This window comes from Sabethes cyaneus, chromosome 2, assembly GCF_943734655.1.
Source record: "Sabethes cyaneus chromosome 2, idSabCyanKW18_F2, whole genome shotgun sequence".
NCBI classification, from domain to species: domain Eukaryota; kingdom Metazoa; phylum Arthropoda; class Insecta; order Diptera; family Culicidae; genus Sabethes; species Sabethes cyaneus.
The window spans coordinates 27,082,574-27,104,496 of record NC_071354.1 but is presented as its reverse complement, the minus strand read 5'-3'; the positions used below and the strand labels follow the sequence as shown (position 1 = coordinate 27,104,496).

General features: G+C 39.6%; 1 protein-coding gene across 2 annotated transcripts in view; it reads left to right on the top strand.

Moving 5' to 3' along the window:
- Positions 1 to 21,923, top strand: part of LOC128734090 (solute carrier family 26 member 6) — a 35,317-nt gene that overhangs the window by 8,338 nt on the left and 5,056 nt on the right. For both annotated transcript variants that reach the window (XM_053828104.1, XM_053828103.1), the window contains exons 2-3: positions 14,526 to 15,225; positions 15,574 to 15,686. In XM_053828104.1, coding sequence (XP_053684079.1) covers positions 15,194 to 15,225; positions 15,574 to 15,686 — 145 coding nt within the window. In that variant the 5' untranslated portion in view covers positions 14,526 to 15,193. The remainder of the gene's footprint in view (positions 1 to 14,525; positions 15,226 to 15,573; positions 15,687 to 21,923) is intronic.

The window sequence follows — 21,923 nt, the reverse complement described above, 5'->3', positions numbered from 1 at the left end:
GTCGAACAGTTCGCAAGGGCATCGATTATACATTTGCCGATTGTTAATTTGTATGGATTCCATTGATTTATTTTCTTCACAAAAAATAAATCGTACACAATGGGATCCATGTGCACTGAATACGAAATAAGGTTAATTAGTAAAATTTAATTGATAAGAAGCTGCACTCTTGATTATTTTGAGGCACTTGTTATGACTAGTTTATTGGTTGAACAACCGAAAAAAAATTCAATGGAATGCATTCACGTTTTTCTTATCAGCATGTGGCTAGCATTCTAAAAGTTGACCTTAATTAATTATGACACCATCCAAATTTGGTAGTTCGTAGCAGTTCAACTACCCCAACTGTTCTTCTATGCGAGCCGTCGCAAAATCCGTGCTTCAGAATCAAATTCGACTGATAACTCACTACAAATAGTATCGGGGAATAACAGCATGCCCGCCCTAAAGCATATTTGCAAAACTGCTTCGTCATGCTGATTGGACCGACACTTATACCTATGTATTTATATATTATGGGTTGTTATTATACAATGTACTGCATGATGCGCGGAACATTTTTCCCTTGCAAATAAGTTATTAGAAATGTTTGGAACAGAAAATAAATCTGAAGTTAAAAATACGATGTTTTATAATAGTACGTAATACGTGAACAAGCTCTAGCGGGAGCTAGCGGGACGTACCAAAATACACACCGACCAGAATTCAGCGGATTGATATGTACAATGTACCATATATAACCATTTCGGTAGAAGAATCTGCGAAGGAGGTCGAAAGAAGTTTATGTTTGGCACGAAATGCACTGGCCAAGTTGCTTATAGAAACGGGTTGTCGTACAGATGATGTGCATGCAGATGGGGCATTACTGTGTTAGAGAACTGTCATTTAAATGTAGTACTGATATCCGTTTTTTCGTTAGGAAATTTAGTATGCTTTTCCAGTGGTTATAATTTGGCCACACTACCAACAATACGACATTTATAAAAAAGACAAAGTTGTGCAGTTCTTTAAATTACATTTTTACCCATTTTTGGATGGGCCCAAAAAGAAGTTTCACCAGATTCTGGTGACCAGAATCATGCCAATGATGTCATTAGGTAAAATTTTACCCATTTTATGATACTCATCATAAAATAAAGACAAATTGCTTTTTTGTCATGACAGACTAGTTGCTCCAATAGTTGTGGTAGCACCTATAGTTGCGCTAGCATTCATTAATAATGCATATTTTCGTCACCAATGCATGGTAAATAAAATAATTACGTTAATTATAAATACGAGTTATTGGGAACATTTTTTTAAAGGGGGCTTGACTTTGTTCTTAATTTGAACTTTTGTGCTTGCGAGATAGAGTCAGTGGGATCGTTGCACTGGCCCCGGCTGCAGAGTCTGTCGATAAAGAAGGGTAATGTCTAAAGACGGTATAATATTCACTTACACGAAATTTTAGTGAAAAACTTGATCGTCGTTCGATCTTCTGAATTTTTCAATCTGCCTTCTTAAAAATTTCTGATGAAAGTATCAAATTGGCATTTTACCTGTAGTACAAAAACCTTGAGTAAAATGGGGCAAACAGACTTCTAGATTATGTTGTATTAAAATAAAATTGTTCATATACCTTTTTCCTAGCATTCTTCTTCTTTCCTTACCATAGAATTTCAAATTAGAGAAAGTTTGTTCATAATTCTTTCAAAACTATTAGAAAATAGGAGTGAAGGAGTGTCACTTTTTACCCCTTAAAAATAGCGGCAACAAAAAGTTCCGTTTTTTCGGCCGATTCTGCCCACTGTGCAACGGGTGCAGACTCTGCCTTGAAATCGACGGCCTCTGACTGGTTCTCTGCTGAATAATATTTTCGTAGGTCTCGCATCCGGCATCTTTGCTACGTGGCCAGCCCACTGTAGCCTGCCGTGTTTTATTAGCTTTACAATATCCACAGCTTTATCTTATACTTGGTAAATTTCGTGGTTCATGCGCCAGCGCCACACTCCATCTTTTTATAACCTGCTAAAAATTGATCACAGGATCTTACGCTCAAAAACACCAAGAGCTCGTCGGTCGCTCTCTTTCAACGTCCCCGCTTCGTGGCCGTAGCGTACCACCGGGAGAATTAGCATCTTATAGAGTGCGAGTTTCGAAAGGAGTTGCAGGCTACGGGAACTCAGCTGGCTACAGAATCCGTAGAAAGTCCTGTTACCAACCGTTATCCACCTTTTTACTTCACGGCTCACATCGTCAACCACTTCAAAAGTATCTCCCTGTATCACCAACGCAGTTCGCAGACGGGCTCCCACATTCTCTATCAGCCACTACCTATATGCTTCGTTTTGGTAGAATTTATGATAAGCCCTATCTTCGCAGCTCCCACCTTAAGATGTACGTTTCTTCCACGGCTCTACGGCTAACACGGCATGATATCGATGCCATCCGCGAACCCTAGGAGCATGTGAGACTTCGTTATAATGGTACCGCTTCTCTGAACACCTGCTCTTCCAATGCAATGTTGAATAGCAAATTCGATAGCCCGTTACCTTGTTTCAAACCATCTAGCATCACAAACTAATCCTATGTCTTATCCCCACTATTCTGACGCTTGATTTTGAACTATCAAAGGTAGCACGTATCAGCCTAATCAGTTTTGTTGGAAAACCATGTTCAAGCATAACCCGCCACAGCTCATTTCGTTTAACTGAATCGTACGCCGCCTTGAAGTCTATAAACCAACTAAAAAAAGGTTACAATTTCTCTACTTTTAACCATTTTGTTCCTTAGGTTAGTACTGTGCTAGATTAGGCTGGTTATGCTGACCAGAACATTCAACTATAAGAGTAAATTTAGCACCATCTTGTGGCTTCTTCTGGGTAATAAAGAATTCAGCACAAAGGATGGGTAATGAGCGATCTCTTGGAATAAACCCCTTGTTAAAATTATTATCCAGTGAACTCCTCTTTATATCATGAAAGCAAGAACAATTTTAGCCATGTGGTGTATGACCCTTTGGGTTAAAACCACAAAAATTTAAGCATCAATTTAACTTTCCGTTTGATGTCAAAATTATTAAAAACGGTCCAGCGGTTCAGTTCAGTAATGATTTTTCTTCTAAAACGTTCTAATGACAAAAATTGACAAAAGTGAAATTAGAAAACTTTTCAAATACTTTTATTTTGCTCGCCATCTTCAGGTGACCAAAATTTCACCATAGCCTCTTTATTTGTCTTTAGGTCTGATTTTAAAAATTTTTTCACACTTTTAAAATTCATATCCCTTTATAAAAATATACGTAAATTTGCGTTTCATATAAAGAAAATATCTGGAAGAAATTACTCACAAAATTCTCCACAGTGGCTGAAAAGTGCAACGAATAGCAAAAACTATGTTCTGGTTGTTGAAAAATTATAATTTTATAATAAGATTTTTAGTGACAACAATTTCACAATAGCCTTGTTTTGTTCCTGAATTACGACTGGAAAGGATTAACGATGTCTGAGGGAATAGGAACAGTTCTTTGTTTTTCGGAAAAATAGGAGATCTAGAATTGTTAAAATATCGTTTTTATCAACAAGTCCATAAACTGTGCCCGTATATTAAATTTTACGATATTTTGGAGAGAGAAGAGAGAAGAGAGAAAGAGAGAAAGAGAGAAAGAGAGAAAGAGAGAAAGAGAGAAAGAGAGAAAGAGAGAAAGAGAGAAAGAGAGAGAAGAGAGAGAAAGAGAGAAAGAGAGAAAGAGAGAAAGAGAGAAAGAGAGAGAAGAGAGAGAAAGAGAGAAAGAGAGAAAGAAAGAGAGAAAGAGAGAAAGAGAGAAAGAGAGAATGAGAGAATGAGAGAAGAGAGAAAGAGAAAGAGAGAAAGAGAGAAAGAGAGAAAGAGAGAAAGAAGAGAAAGAGGAGAGAGAAAGAGAGAAAGAGAGAGAAGAGAGAAAGAGAGAAAGAGAGAAAGAGAGAAGAGGAGAAAGAGGAGAAAGAGAGAAAGAGAGAAAGAGAGAAAGTGAGAAAGTGAGAGAGAGAGAGAAAGTGAGAAAGAGAGAAAGTGAGAAGAGAGAAAGTGAGAGAGAGAGGAGAAAGTGAGAAGAGAGAGAAAGTGAGAAAGAGAGAAAGTGAGAAAGAGAGAAAGTGAGAAAGAGAGAAAGAGAGAAAGAGAGAAAGTGAGGAGAGAAAGAGAGAAAGTGAGAAAGTGAGAGAAGAGTGAAGAGTGAGTGAGTGAGTGAGTGAGTGATGTGAAGTGAGTGTAGTGAGTGAGTGAGTGAGTGAGTGAGTTGAGTGAAGTGAGTGAGTGAGTGAGTGAGTGAGTGAGTTGAGTGAGTGAGTGGAGTAGTGAGTGAGTGAGTGAGTGAGTGATGTGAGTGAGTGATGTGCGTGAGTGAGTGAGTGAGTGATTGAGTGAGTGAGTGAGTGAGTGAGTTGAGTGAGTGAGTGAGTGAGTGAGTGAGTGAGTGAGTGAGTGAGTGATGTAGTGTAGTGTGTGTGTGTGGTGTGTGTGTGTGTGTGTGTGTGTGTGTGTGTGGTGTGTGTGTGTGTGTGTAAAAGATAGAGAGAGTATAAAACAGTTTTTAACTTCGCACATGGGACAAAAAGCACAAACTATAGGAATCTACACTGGTCACTGGCTTAAACACAGCGTTCGCTCGTATTGACCATGAAATGCTGCCTCAAAAAATTTCGCGGTATATTTATGGAATCGAGTTTTCACGTGTCAAGTATAACCTATGATTTTCTCCTACCAACGCAAATATGCCGAGATACAGATTCCTTGTGATTTTCTTTTACAGCCATGAAGGGAGTAAAAATTTCAATGTCCTAAGGCTTCGTACACAAATTACGTAACGCTTAGAGGGGTGGGAGGGGGGTCGAGTTAGCGTTACTTGTTGTTACATAGGGGGAGGGGGAGTCATGAGAATAGTTACGTAACAAATTTATGAATACCAAAAAGGCAGTTTCCAAATGAGGAAAGGACGTGTTGGAGGTGAAAAACAGTGAATCGGTTTATACTAATGAAAAGTATGATATAAAATTATGGTTTGTAGCTGATGAAGATAATCCTACTAAATTTTCTGTTATTACGGTTGAAGACCATTTCAGGCTGCCCAGTTTGCTTCGGGGTACGATGCTGGCCTAACAAGCCGTCGTATGTTCGAATCTCGGCTGGGAAGTGCTGCTATAGAGTCAGAAGGATCGTTGCACTAGCCCCGTAATTGTCCTGTACTCTAATAGCCGGCTGCGAAGTCTGTCGATAAAGAAGGGTCAAGTTCTCAACAGGACGTTTATACCCATGACCAGGCTTGTCCTGCACTCAGTGAACTTATTTTGCTTTTTTAACTGTAACACCTCAGCCAAGCAAAATTCGAAAATATTATGTATGGGGCATTTATAGAGTAAATTATTATCCATAAGATTGCTGAACTAAATATTGCTCTATCTTTAGTATTTCAGGCACACTCCCATTTCACACTGGCTGGTGCACGAAGGTGCGATCCCAGTGTGAACAGGGAGTGCGCCGTAAATACTAAAGATAGAGCAATACTATTTTACTCTATAAATGCCCCATATATGAGATTTTCGAATTTTGCTTGGCTGAGGTGTTACAGTTAAAAAAGCAAAATAAGTTCACTGAGTGCAGGACAAACCTGCCCATGGCTTTGCTTTTTTTACAATTTCAGCTTAACATGGGCCGATACCTGATTGTTTTTAATATGAAGCTTGCTAATTTGCTAATCTTGCTAATTCGGTTGAATTTCTTAAAAATTAAAAGAAATATGCGATTCAAGTCATTTTTATTGAATGTTGTGGTACGGGGGGGGGATGTTTGGTTGACGTTACGTAATTAAAGGGGGGGGGGGGTTATGCCAAGCGTTACTTAAAGTTACATAGGGGAGGGAGTAGGTCAAAAAACCGGAAATTTTGCGTTACGTAATTTGTGAACCACGCCTAACATGACATTTTCTAACTTTGTAGAACAACAGTAGTTCAATTTTCACATACTTATACCACTCCATTCAACATTATATGGACTGCATTCACTATACGATTCACGGCATTGCGTTTGCCTTTTTACCAGAAGAAACTCAATACTACATAAACCAAATGATTTTCGTAAAAACAAGCAGATGTTTGAATCACAATAAGTGACTTCATGCAGAAAAATGTATTTTCAGTTGCATAAACTTATTTGTGACCAGAATTAGTTGTGTAGGTATTCATATAAGGTCGGAGAGGATTTTGACGCGCCCTTCTAGCACACAAATCATCACGCAAGGTAAGTTTGCACGGCGAAGTTATGTATCTAGAAACCGGAGGTCTATGCTGGAAGGAGTGTTTTATATTCCCGTGGAATCATATAAGCGACATTGCTTATAGATCCACCCAACCCCTTTTGGTCCTTCACGAACAGCATTGACATGAAAGTTACTGGGTAGATAAATTCGATACTGCAGTAATTCTACTTGCATACAATGGGAAACCCTTGAGGTGATGGTGGCTATCCCCATACATACATACATACATACATACAGAATTAGTTGTGTAGGTCTCCAGGCTGAACTTTTAAAAGCGAGGAGCGAGCAGCTTTACGTAGCAATCCACCGGATCATCTTTAGGATTTGAGAGGAGCAACAAATACCGGAAGAGTGGTTGGGTGGCCTCATTTACATTATTTTCAAATTTTCATAGACTCGAGTGTAAAAACTATCGAGGCATTACATTACCCAGTTTTGCCTATAAGGTGCTTTCCCGTATCCTGTTCTGCAGACTGAGACCGTTAGTGGAGTTCTTCGTCGGCGAGTACCAAGCTGGTTTTCATGAGAGTTGATCCACGACGGATCAGATGTTTATCCTGCGTTAGTTACTAGCCAAGTTCCGGGAGTACAACTTGCAGACTCATCATCAGTTTGTGGACTTTAAAACGGCGTATGATTCAGTTGAACGAAATGAACTGTGGCAGATGGAGCTAGAACTTAGTTTTCCGACGAAACGAAACTAAAAAGCATACGTCAGAATAGCCTGTCTAACTGTCGTACTGTCTTACCTGTTATTCAACATTACCTTGGAATGTTGTACGGAAAGCAAGCGGGATCAAAAGAAAAGAACGCATGCTTCTTGATTTTGCGGATGACGTCGATATCATCGGAATCAACCGTAGAGCAGTGGAAGAGGCCTTTTAAATGGAAAGCAGCGTGATTGGGACTTACCATTAACGCCATCAAAACGAAGTACATGGTTGCTGGCAGGGAGCGTGGGAGTTCAAATGGTGTTGATACCGAGGTGAAGTTGGACGAGGAACGATATGAAGTGGTAGAGGAATTTGTATACCTTGGTACACTCGTGACATGTGACAATGATGCAAACCACGAAGTGAAATGACGAATTGCAGCCGCGAATCGGGCTTTCTACGGATAACGTAGCCTCCTGAAGTCCGGTAGTTTACAAATTCTCGCAAAACGTAAGATTCTGCAATCAATACTTGGTGGCAAAATGGAAAACATGAAGGTAGTATAATGTGGGAAGCTGTGGTGGGCTAAGCACGCGACCAGAATGCCCGATGAAAGAGTAGCGAAAGCTATTTTTAGCAGCGAACCAAGAATTGGCCGTAGACTTTGAGGCAGACCCCGCGCGTGACGGATGTGCGCTTTCGAGAGGATGGCGCACGGTCAGCTGGTGTCCGAGGGGATTGCAGAATGGCAGCCATGGACCGACAGTACTGGAGGAACATAATTAAATATTAGTCATGTATCGGTTGCCACAACTAGTTTGTTAGATCTGAGTTAGTAGAGACGAGTCTATTGTAGATAATATTATAAAACATACACCTCTAAGAGTCTGAAAAGTACTATTGAATATGGTGATCTTTGATTTAAAATTAATTAGTTAATTAGCAATTTAGCACCCGTTATTAGTCTGCCTATAGAACCTCCCAGTTAGCCTCGAGGTATGATGCTGGCCTAATAAGCCAGTCGTCGTATGTTCGAATCTAGACTGGGAGAGGATGTTAGAGTCAACAGGATCGTAGCAACTGGCCCTGCAATTGTCCTGCACTCTAACAGCTGGCGGCGAAGTCTGTTGTATAAAAACAGAAGGTCAAGTTTCGATAATGGAATCTTTGCTTTTTTACTAGTCTGCCTATAAATAAATAATTAGGTACTCTATCATAACTTGAACATCGTTTTAAATTACTGAGCTTTGCGAAACACAAAAGTAGAAAATAGTGAATTAATATAAGTCTGTCGGAAATTTGTGGATTTAGCTTTCTATTAATGATATAAGCGAAAATATACTTCAATGAAGGAATAACTCTTCACTGTACTGAAATATAGCATCAACACATAGAAAGTTTATGAATTACGTAAAGTTAACGAAGTTCAATTGGTATAAGTTAGTTTTCAGACTAGCCAGCGATAGATAATTATTGTACATTAATAATCGAAGGTGTCAAATTGTTAGGGAAAAAAAACTTTGCTTATAGTTTTTTGCTCTGAAATCGATCTAAAAACAAAACTAGAAATTCAGAAATATTAGACCAACTTATTAATAACATAATTACATCCTAATTGCTTGGTTTATTATTTACCGACTGGGGGCGAGGGGGCTGCATCAGTTCTAAATATCGCTCAATCGGTACGTTCCAGTTCTTCATTCTGTCTTTAGCCTACAATCGAGTAGCTCTTGTAACGATAATTTCAAATCACACATTGTCAGTGCATATTTTTGTAAAGCCATCAGGACAGGCAACTTTGAAGTTACCACATCCCGAAAGTGTTAATTGATTGTTGAAATCGGTGAAAATCTCACACTTGCAATTGACGTTTCGTCTGGTCAATTGTATGATAAAAATGTTCACGTTTATCATTTTTACATCATTGCGGTAGTAACAGTAAGTCCCCTTCTTTCTAGTTTATACAAATATGGTCATGTTCAAGTCGATTTTTTACAGGACAACTTTCTTAGATTACAGCATCCCATCGCAAACAATCGAACTCATTTGTTTGGCAAAATTAATTTCTTATCATGTTTCGTCATTAAATGATGCTGAATTAGTTGACTTAATCTATTTTGGCACACTTTTCTTATCAAAAGCTTGCTTTCGATGAAAACATATGTGTGAAAATGTTTTGTTGAACTTGAGTGAATTTGTCATAAAGTGTGACTTGGTAAATATGTTGAATTGAAAAGCATACACAGATAAAGATTATGGTCGGCAAACAGTCCTAATCTTTGGCAAACATTTTGGAATTAGCTTGCACTTTTCGGTCACGTTCGAGATGTAACTGGAAACCGGGAGAACAAAGATAACTTTTTATGAAGTAGTAAACGCGATGATTGGCGGCGGCACCGATGATTGTCGTCAAATTAATCATTTACATCTGTTCATTAGATTGTCATCAACGGTCACTGGTTCACACGTCAGACGGTAGGTACAATAAATGGCTCTATCGCTGTCGGTAACAGCGACGTAATTGTTAGCTTATTGAAGTGTTTGACTGATATGACGGATGATAGTAGAGTAATTTTTGCAAGACATTGTAGAATTCGGGATCACAAATTTCAAACAATGCGAAACACGGGTTTGGAACATGACCTTGAGCATTCCATTTCCAGTATGCTTATCATCGCATTTTCTTATGTAACATGCGCTAAACAAGAGGTCGGTCTGCTGATGCACTTTCGATGTGAAAAAAGCCACAAATTCCTATCAGTATTTGCAAGAAGTTTTGCATTGGAATGCTACCGTGATAAGTGAAAGAATTTCATGCGGTTCTGAGCTAGGAATCAACTTATCGATCATAACAATGTTGAGCACGTTCTCGAAACGCATCCTCGTGGTTGGCACCGTCTGGGATCGCGTGACAGTTTGCTAATATGCACAGACAGTCATGTGACTCCGGTCGAATCGATCATGTATTCATTTATTTGCTTGCACTGCACTGCTTGTGTTAAACTTGGCCGCGATCGAAGGCTCTTCCGTTAGCTGATTGCATGCTACTGTGGAGTGACAAATAATGCTGAATAGTAACGTTTTGATAAAAAATTTTCATGGGACGGCCAGTCAATCAGTGCTGACATTGCTGATGATATGGCTACTCATAAATTTGGATTTGGAGTAAGTACCCATGAATTTGGATAACCGAATGGGTTGTTAACAGTTCGCAGTCAGTTGCTAATATGATTAGCAACAAATATACTATAGGTAGCATGCCTGAAGCATAAAAAACACGAAAGAGAGTATCATATTTCGTTATGATTTCGGATTATAGATCCCAAAATGAATCTATTTACCATATTTGGAGTACAAAACTTTAATATTTTTAATAGCTTAATTGAATTGGATGCTTGTTATTCTTTCTAAAACGAATGACACCACAGAGCTTATTCGATTTTGTTTTTCGATTATCGTAAGACTCTGTTACTCTTGTCATGGAGAAATGAATAATAAAACATTGTTAGACCAAAGGTGAATTAAAATAGGTGATCTAGTTTTCATGGTTTGTACAACAGAAGTGCGCAGAGTTGCGAAGAAATGATGGCAATAAGACCATGAAAGGCGTCGATAGGACAACATGACCAATGGACAACGAAAAAACAGCAAAAAGACGACGAAAAAGCCGTGAGCAACGATATAATGATGACGAAAAAGTTATAAAAAAAGATGGCGAAAATGAATGAAAAGTTGACGAAAAAGCGATGAAAAAATATAGCTAGAAGAGTAATAAATATGACAAAAATTCGCTTAAAAAAGCGACAAAACATGCAAAAAAGATGACGAAAACATGTCAAATATACGAAGAACAACACGGAAGTAGTAAAAAGACAACTGACATCAAACAATACGGCGAGAAAATGGCAAAAAAGTGACGAAATGACAATAAAAATGGCAAAACAACAACAGAAGGCAATGACAAGATAACAAAAAAGGAAGAAATGGTGACAAAATACCGACGAACAGGAGCCACAACGGCAGTAAAAAAGATGACAAAATCGACAAAAGCCGTCGAAAAAACAACCAAACTAAAAAAGACGAACAGATGGTAAAGATATGACGAAAATACAACAAAAATACGTCAAAAAGTGACAAATCCGACAGAGATATGACTAAAAGACGACGAATACGAATAAAAGCCAACAAAAAGATAACAAGAAGGCGGTAAAATGTGACAAAAAACATGCCATGTGTTAAAAACGACTAACAGACGACGGAGCTAACACGAAAATACGATTAAGACGACGAAAAGACGGCAAAAAGCCGTCAAAATAACATTTGAAAATTTTTCAAATATACGACGGAAGAACAACACAGAGACAATAGGCAAAGACAACTGACAACAAACCATACGACGAAAAAATGTGACGAAATGGCAATGAAAAATAGCAAAACGACGACAGAAGACGATGAATAGATGCCAAAAAAAAACAAACAAAAGGGGACAAAATGGCGACAACAGTAGTAAAAATATGTCAAAAACAGCCAAATCCGTCGAAAAAAACAATAAAAATTGGACAGATGACGAAAACATTACTAAAATACGTCAAAAACATTACTTTAGACAATGAATTTAAAGAAAAGACAACAAAGAGTTGACAAAAAACGAGAAACGACCGTGCGACGAAAAGACGACGGAAGAACAACAAAAAAGCAGCAAAAAGATAACGAAATGGTAATGAATGACAAATATGCAAGAAGTCCATTGAAAAAGACGGAAGAGAAAAAAAATCGATCTGAAAACGCCAAACAAGCGGAAAACAGACAAAGAAACGGTGTAAAAATGGCGAAAATACAGTGGAAAGACGTCAAAACAATAATAAAAAGAACAGCAAATATGACAATAAATGACATATACGACAGAGAGATGACAAAAAGACGACGAATATGAAGAAAAGACAACATAAAACAAAAAACAATACACAAAAAACAAAAAAAAACATGATATGTGTCCAGAACGAAGAACAGACGACGGAGCCAACGTGAAAATATGATTAAGACGACGAAAAGACGCTAAAACAGCGATAAAAAAGAAGACAAAAAATGGTAAAAAGCCCGTCAAGCAACATTTTAGTTATATTTTTCATATGCCAGAAGGGCAAAAAGTCGTTAAAATGTGTCAAAAAGGCGATAAAACATGCTAAAAGACGGCAAAAATATGTCAAATATACTACGGAAGAACAATACCGAGGCAATAACATGACAACTAACAACAAACAATACGGCGAAAAATGGCAAAAAAGGTGACGAATTGGCAATAAGAAATGGCAAAACGACGACAGAAGACGACGAACAAGAGCAGAAGACAAAAAAGTGAACTACCAAAAACGCCATAGAAGACAATAACATAAGACAACAAATCGCTGAAAAGAGACAAAGAAACGTTGTAAAGTTATCGAAAAGACGGCAAAACAACAACAGAAAGAACAAAAAATGTTAAGAGAGAAGATAAAAAGACGGCGAATATGAGGAAAAGACTATAAAAAGGTAACAAAACAGACGGCTAAATGTAACAAAAAAACATGACATTGGGGGTAAAAAGTCAGTGCGATCAGAGTCAGAGTTTGAAAGATCACCATTTGTGACAGTTTTGGTTGTCTTGACTACAAACAGGACGACGAGAAAAGATGCCAAAAAGGTGATAAAAAGATAACTTTTCATCGTTTTAACAAAAAAATAAGACGACAAATTAACGATGCCAAAATAAAGGTGCCCACCCTACAACAAAAACACGACAAAACCGGTAAAAAGCCGTTGAAGAAGGCGACGCAAAATGCAGAAAAGCGAGGGTCAACAAATGATGAACAGATTGTGATGACGACGAGATTGTGATGTATTGTTGGCAAATAGAACATGAAAAGACGACAAAAATGCGACAGAAAGAGGACTAAAAGACGGCGAAAATGCGTCGAAAAAACTACAAAAAATAAAGGAAAAGTGACATAAGGACTACGAAAAGACAGCAAATAGACGACAAAATGTTGACGAAGAGACGGAGAAAAAACAGGGAAAAGATGGCGGAAAGGTGACGAAAATATGATGAAATATGATGAAAATATGAGAACAAGTAGGTGAAAAGGACGACAAATAGACACCAAAAAACGCCAGAGAAGTAACAAAAATGTTAAGAGACATAGTAAAAATGATGAAAGCCTATAAAAAACGACAGCAAAATAGCAATAAGAAACGCCAAAACACACTATAAATGAGGACAAAAAGACACCATCAAGAGCAATCAAAACCGCAACAAAAGACAATCGTGAATCCCTTCGAAGGAACTAAGTTCCATTGGGATCTCACTTTGTTTTTTTGTTTAGCTAAATACTCCGCGTTGTTATTTTCTTATATTTTGTTTTTTTTTGTAAGTGTCCACTACCAGGGGGTTCTCATTATGAGCTCTTTGGTGTGGGGGTCAGAGGAGGGCATTAAAAAAAAATACAACCCAAGCAACAATGTGAGTTTTATTGTACTCGTATGGTGGTCTTCAAGACCAATTTTGGTCTTAAATGCCATCATAAGAGTGCAATAAAACCCAAATTGTTACTTGCGAATAACAATAAATCGCTGGAAAAAGGAACAAAAAGACGATGTAAACTAAAAACTTCTCGAAGAAAACCTTAAAATTTTCATTAGCATTCGTTCCCGTTTGGTCTCTGTATTTAATTGCCGAAGTAGACCGGATTTCTGTTGGAGATCGAGGCCAATCGGGAGCAAGTGTGAAGCCTCCTTTAGCAATTCCTCCGTAGACACGTGACTCGCTTCCATATCGCTACACTGATTCACAACAAAACATTTTCAAGCCGCTGCTGATTGGAGGCAAAATTAATGATATTTTTACTGCAGTGGCAGTTTCGGAGCCAAGTCTGGATAATCTTCAAGCTCAGTTTTCTATATTACCCCGATGAAGCGTGCTTGACAGTGCCTCAGCAGTTATTCAGATTGATTTCTCTCCGCGACATGGATACCATGGACAAGCAATTTATTCACACTATAAATAGTCATCGAAAAACTAAATCAAACGTTAGCCACTGGATCTAACGACATCTCTTCTTGCGTTTTGAAAAAGTACTCAAACGTTCTCTTCACATGGTGAAGTGTAAGTGATTTCACTTTAACTAACACACCAGATTTAGGTTGAACGTGAAGCTCGGATCTGAGTATTCAAAAAAAAAAATCAGCCACATCTTTAAGGTACCGCATGGAAGTAACCTGGGACCATTTTTTTCTTTGCTTTTCCTAAATGTACTGTTAGCTTACTTAACTGTAAGTGCCGAAGGTAAAATGATCGAAGTTCTTCAAAATAAACCAACAGTTACTTGACTAAAACTAACTAGTTAATCTCTAAAGTTAATACACACTGTTTGAAGAGTTTTATTCTCATACAATCATTGCCGTCCCACGACACCCACTCGTGCGTGTCGTGCTACTCGACTGAGATTATCATTTCACCTTGTCACGTTGAGCTCCGCGTCCATGACAGTAACCATCGCCATAATCAATTACAGATGTTCTCGGTGCTATCTAATCCTGTACGGTTATTTTCATTCCTATACTTTCAGATTGCGAGGTTCCGTTAAGTGTCGCGAAATCAATTTACGATTGGCCGCCGATTGGATTGCGAGCGTGTCAGAAAGTCAGGAAAAGCAACCGTCAAGCTGTCTTGGCTGGCTCTGAAAGTGCACAAACAACCGCGCATCGCAGGCTGTGTGTTTGTGTTGCGTTGTGCCTCGATCTGGCCCGGTGCCCGGCTCGAGTGATCAGTGAGCAGTCATCGCAGCGTGCTATAGCAGCCCTTATCATCTGCGTCTGCTGTTGCTGTTTCGGTTCAGCGCCAATCGTGCTGAGCTGAGGGAGTTAGCTTTCGCCGTCGTCGCGGTCGCCGGCAGCCAGCAATCGTAGTCGGTTCATCGTGGTCAGCAGTCACGCGTACGCAAGACTTCTGACTCAACTACAGGGCGGGAAACTTTGCGTTGGGTGAATCCCGAATTACTAGTTCTCGAGTGTTGCGGCTGCTAGTTTAGAGCTAGGATTACACAATCGCCTCCGACGATTGACAGCCAATCGGTGCGAGGACGAAACAATAATTAGTGATTGAAGTTTAACTGACGGGTGGCGTACCAACGGAAAGGGAAAACAAATTAATAGTGAAGATATACATTTTAATTGAGCCAATTAGCACTTTGTCGCTGTTGTGTTTTGTGCTGTGAATTGCTGCGGGCGGTGAAACATGTTGAACTCAAAAGGAGGCACCAGTGATAGGTAGGTTTTGTTAATGGCAGTCGATTTATTTTTTCGGCAGCTTAATAAAAGATGTTCGAGTTGCAAATTAAGCAGACAATAAATATTGTCGTTAATATTAACGATTCAATTGTTGTGAGTTGTAATAGTCCGCAAATCTATAAAATACACGTCGTCTTTTATGATTTTTTAAATGAATCTTAATTAACGTGCAAAAAAAACCACTCAACTATTTGATTTCAGTTACAACTGAATACACTCGGTTGCTGTGTGTGATGATCGTATGATTTACAATTGATAAACATTGATTGCAACTTTTGAATGTGCATATTTATAATACGTGTGTTTCTTCTCTCGTATCCCCGACAGCAACGCGAAAGTGAAACCAGAATACAATGAGCTATCGTATCTGGTGACGAGACAGTGCCTGCATCAGGAGGAATTCAATCAGCTGTCACAGTATGATCGGGTGAAACCACCGCGTGAGTATTTTGCATATGGAAATGATTCTTTCGTGCTACTTGCACAATAAATTTAAACTAGAATTTTGAAACACTTGAATAAATATTGCACAGGGATTTTAAATATTTATTACGGAGTGTGTTTGAAAAAAAAACTACAATAAACACTGTTGGATCCATTTTCAAGTATAGAGTGGTTTGACATAGGATTTAACGAAAATAAAAGTGATAAAATTTAAGAAATGTAAGTTGGAGATTTTACTATGAAAATCAAAATCTGACAACTATAAACTAATAACATTAGCAAAATCTTTTTTGCTTTTTTGTATTAAATTTGTGAATATATTTCTGAATAATTTTTCATCGTACAAGATAGTTGAACGTTACTTTTATTGAAGTTGTTGCAATTCATTTCAATGATAAGGATTGCATGTCCGTAGAAACATGCCAATAAAATTCGGTTTTTTGTATGGGTGATCTTATTTATTGCATTGACAGTGACGACCAAGGAGATAAGAAGGTTTACAATGAATTAAAAAGCAAATAAACATGCGCTTTCATCTCATACCTACCGGCACGAGACATTTCACTATTCACAATTCAAATATATTCAATAAGCATGATCAACGACCAATGCATAATTTCAAAGAATCGCAGAATTTTAGTACGCTCGTAAATATTTTGCAATAAAAATAATCTACACATTGTTTGAAACACTTTAAACTGCTTTAAATGTTCCCGCAGCGTACGAAGTCGACAATAAATAGGTTATGGGGAAAAATGAAAAGACATTGCTTTGAATTATATTGTCTTTCCAAAACTTTCCCAAATTCTTCAGGGCATCTTCCTAAATTATAGTATAGGTGCGGGTCAAAGTGTCCCGGAATTTCATGGATTTTTTGTGCATAAATAATGAACTCATAATAGAGAATGAGCTCGACGTAGAGAATGATATTTGAAAAAAATCAGGGTTAGAACGTCCAAGTGGTTTTCTGTATTCCGCACTTCGTTCTTTTGCAGTTTCGCTGTTGAATAAACGATCTGAATATTATCCGTGCTTTAGTGTTAGTGTTTTTACTCTTTTACCTTCATGTTTCTACTACTACTCAGCCAATCTAGCTCTCTAAAGCAATCCAGCGTGGTGACCATCTATTCGTTGCTCGTCTCGTCACACGCAAGTCAGCTTCAACCTAGTCGAGCCATCTAGCACTTTGGACACCTCTATTCCTGATGCTGGTGGGGTTCTTGAAGAGAACGGATTTCACCGCACAGTCGTCCGACATCCTTGTGACGTGGCCGGCCCACCGTAGTCTCTCAACTTTCGCCAGGTGTACGATGGGAATCTCTCCAGGGAGTTTCACATGCCTCCGCCACTGTCGTCAGTTTGGTGCGGTGACGTACGCTCCCAGCATGTTGTGGAGGGAAAAGTAGAGTCGATTTTCAGCTTGAATGCGTCGTTGGATCTCCTTACTCGTATCATTGTCGGCGGTGACCAGAGATTCCAAATATACGAACTCATCAACACTTCCAGTTCATCACCATCAAAAGTCATTGTCTGTGGGAGGCAAACGTTGCTTTTTCTGGAGCCTCTCCCTACCATATATTTGCTTTTCGACGCATTGATTTGTAACCCTATCCTCCTAGCCTCCGTTTTTAGTCTACTAGAGCTGGCTACTCTTGCTGAAGATTGTTCCTCTCGTTTCGATGCCCGCTCGTCGGATCGCACCTTCAATAGCGATATTGAATAACATACAGGACAGTCCATCGCACAGTGGACAGCGAAATACGTGATCGTTTTATATTGTGCCAAAACGTGAAGTTTTTCGCATATAGTGTCTTTTGGAACATTTCTTGGTATAGCAAGCCCCTTCTTGTGAGAGAAATTTTTGGGTGGTTAATTCCCTTAAAAGTGATATATGAAATTTATTTTCTCGTACATTCGAGATACAGATTTGGTACTTTCGGCTGTGAAGATACAGGTTTGGTAGTTGTAGTAAATATTAATGCCAACAACTTTGTCAAAGACATCATACTTGTATCTCTTCATGGAAATTATCTATGAAGTGTTATTCGTGGACAAACCCTTTAAAACAGTTTTTAAACCCTGACTTATTCTGGTCAACTTTTACGTGTTCATAGTGTTCTAGAAAGTTGTTTATCTTGCTAAAATCAACGTTTTTGTAGAATATCATTATACGTGATTTTTTGAAGTTTCGGAGATTTTGAGCTTTTTTGATGAAAAACAGTACTTCTTTGAGCTTAAATATTTCCTAAGGTAAGGTATTCCTAAGGTATTCCTAAGTTAACTGTTAACTGCTTGTTAATTCGTGTTTTCTAATTAAATAGTTATTTAGTCATTCCGAGAAAATTCGGCATTCTAAGACTGTTGTTGAAATTCGGCCATTTGGATTTCAGCCATTCGTGACTCGACCATTTGTGTTTCGGCTATTCTGTACCAGCCCATTATGAGTGTGATCTTTTGAAAAGACACCAATCGAAGGTATTGAACAAAATAGACTTAAGTTAGTTATTTGGAAGCTTTTCTCTTATTGATTGCGAATAATAATTTCAAGTCTACATTCATTTTCGACTCGAAAATAGGCGAAAAATTGCTGGCAAGTTAACTCGTTAGAAAGAGATTGTCAGCCTAAACAAAATGGCGTTTATTGCATCCGAAGTACATTTTAATTGTTCTATAAACATGATTGAGATGGATTTTTAAAACAACTATAACTTTTGAAGATACAAACGGATACAGACAATTGGCACTTGCGTTTAAAGGTCTTTTTGTTGTACTTTTAAGTACGAGTTGTTTGATCTGCCACCATTTGCCATCTTGGGAAATATTTAAGCTCAAAGTAGTACTATTTTTCATCAAAAATGTTCAAAATATCCGAAACTGAAGAAAATCGCGTATGTTCTATAAAAACGTTTGTTTTAGCAAGATAAACAACTTTCTAGAACACTATGAACACATAAAAGTTGACCAGAATAAGTCAGGGTTTAAAACTGTTTTAAAGGGTTTGTCCACGAATAACGCTTCATAGACAATTGCTATGAAGAGATACAAGTATGGTGTCTTTGACAAAGTTGTTTATATTGATAATTTCTACAACTTTGCCGAAAGTACCAAACCTGTATCTCGAATGTACGAGAAAATAAATTTCGTATATCACTTTTAAGGGAATTAATCACCCAAAGATTTCTCTCACAAGAAGGGGCTTGCTATACTAAGAAATGTTCCTAAAGACACCATATGCGAAAAACTTCACGTTTCGGCGCAATATCAAACGATCACGTATTTCGCTGTTTGGACCACTGTACATCGCCTTGCCGCAACCCTCTGCGCGATTCGAAAGGACTCGAGAGCGTCCCCGAAACGCTCACGTAGCACATCACTCGCTCCAGAGTAGCTTTGATCAGCCGCGTCTGTTTGTCCGGAAAACCGTACTCGTGCATTATCTGCCATAGCTGTTCTCCGTTTTTTAACTGTTACTGACTTTTTCGGGGTCAAACGTAAACTCTATTTTGATTAAAACAGAGGAGCGTTTGGTGCGAAAAAAACCGAATACTGGGAAAATTTCGATCTGCGGCTAAAAATATTGGGTTAGTTTGTGGCAGTGGGACTGCTTGGACTGGTAGGGACAAAACTAGATCTGAGACTAATTAATACACGGGTGTGACATAATTTAAATGCGTAAAGCACTCGAGTATTAATCAAGAAATTGTGGGTTGGAGTCCCACTGCCACAAACTAACCCAATATTTTTAGCCGCAGATCGAAATTTTCTCAGTATTCGGTCTAACATTTTTCGCACCAAACGCTCCTCTGCTTTAATCAAAATAGCTGTTCTCGTTCAACTGTATCATATGCTGCCCTGAAATCCACGAAAATACGATGCATGAGCACGCTGTACTCTCGACATTTCTGGAGGATTTGTCGGAGAGTAAAAAATATGATCCGTAGTAGCACGAGCCTCCATAAAGCCCGCCTGATACTGCCTTACGAATTCTCTTGCTATTGGGGATAGACGACGCAACAAAATCTGGGAGAGCACCTTGTAGGCGACGTTGACCAGCGTAATGCCGCGGTAGTTATAGCAGTCGAGCCGGTCGCCCTTTTTGTAGATGGGACAGACTACGTCTTCCATTCACGCCTCCGGTAGTTTCTCTTCTTCCCAAATCCTTGAAATCAGCCAGTGAAGTGCCGTTACTAGCGGTTCTTGACCATTTTTGAAGAGTTCTGCCGGGAGTCGCTCCTTCCCGGCGGCTCTATTATTCTTCAGCAGACCGATTTCTCGTCGGATCTCTTCGAGATCGGGAGCCGGCACGCTGTTGCCGTTTGTAGGTACTCCGAGGTTAACTTCCATTGCGTCTCCTGCTGCTATATCGCCGTTGAGGTGATCATCGAAGAACTGCTTCCACCTGTCGACCACCTCACGCTCGTTTGTGATAATATCCCCTCCCTCGTCCTTACACATGTCAGGATTTGGTGTGTGGGCCTTGCGAGTTTGGTTCACCTTCTCGTAAAACTTGCGGGTATCATTTGCCTGGAATAGTTGTTCAAGCTCCTCACGATCTCTGTCCTCCTTCTGGCGCTTTTTCCTTCTCAGGAAAGTGGTCAACTCATTCCTCGCTCGTCGATACTTGGCCAAATTTTCTCTCGTGGATATGCTCAGATAGTTTTCCAAAGCTCTTTTTTTCCTCGCTATCGCTTCTTGGCATTCCCCGTTAAACCAATCATTTCGTGCACTCGAGGTTCCCACACCTAGCACCGCGGTTGCGGCTTCATTGACGGCCGAGCGTATCATACTCCATCCGTTTTCGAGGGTCGAAGCATCTAGCTCCACAGAGGAAGGCAGAGCTTCATTCAGAACGCGTGCGTAGTTTTCGGCAACTGGCGGGTTGTTTAGCTGCCGAATGTGTAACCGAGGTATAAACTGTGTTTGTCGCGAGGTATAAACCGTCGATAGTTTTGAGCGCACGTGTATTACTATTAGGTACCGTTCCTAGTCGATATCCGCACCCTGTAGGAAGCGTACGTTGGTGATGTTGGAGAAAACCCGGCCCTCGATGAGAATATGGTCGATTTGGTTCGAAGTTCGTTGGTCAGGTGATCTCCAGGTGGCTTTGTGGATATCTTTGTGGGGAAAGAAAGTGCTTCTGACCACCAGGCCTCGGGAAGCCGCAAAGTTGATGCATTGCTGGCCGTTATCATTCGTGTCGGTGTGCGAGCTATGGGTCCCAATCACCGGTCTATACATCGCTTCCCTGCCGACCTGGGCGTTCATATCCCCGATGACGTTCTTGATGTCCCGTCGTCAGCAGCTGTCGTTCTATGCTGTGCATAGAACGCTTCCGTTGAACGTCCCGCGAACGTCGGGTCTACCTTCGTGTGGACAATGCACGTTTATGATGGTGTAGTTGAAGAAACGGCCTTTTATCTTCAACACGCACATCCTTTCATTGATCGCTTTCCAGTTCATTACGCGATCGTGCATTTTGCCCAACACTAGGAAGCCCGTTTCCAGCTCGTTGGTCGCTCCACTGCTCTGGAAAAATTGGGCTTTGCCGCCACGGATCCTCTGCACCTTCTCGCGTTTGCGACAGATCTCCTGCAGTGCCACGATGCCAAACTTTCAGGGTTATAACTGATCGAGCAGCACCATGTCGCCACCAACGAAATTTAGTAATCTGCAGTTCCAGGTACTAAATTTCCATTCCGTGTCTTTATTTCGTCACCTTAGTCCATGCCGAATGTTCCAAGTAAGATTTTCTTAACTCTTTTTAGCTTTTAGGATTTAGGTAGGTAGCCGTACCAAGGCCTACGCTACCGAGTCTCGTGATGGGGTTGCCATCTTACAGTGCCGAGACACACTGTGCCTCCTTCCCTGTTGGTATACGACCTTAGTTTCCACCGGGGTTGGTTACCCGATCTCCGCTAAGGTTGCTCGTATTCCGCCTGGTATCACGAGGAGGTCGGGATCGGAGTTGCTGGATAAGAGGCCAACGACCACTATGGGGTCTATATTCCGCGTTATCCAGCCATTTACCAGGCCTAAATTATTCAAGGTCACTAATTTTCGACATTCGTTCTTGATCATTACGCCTTTCGTCTTTGTTTTACCGTTATTCATCGTTTGGGTTTTCCGTCTTTTATGTTGAATTTTTCGTCTGTTTTGTTACATCTTTTTGATCTTTGTAGCATTTTTTGGGTTTTCTTGTCGCTGTTTTGCCGTCTTTTTATTGTCTCGCCAAC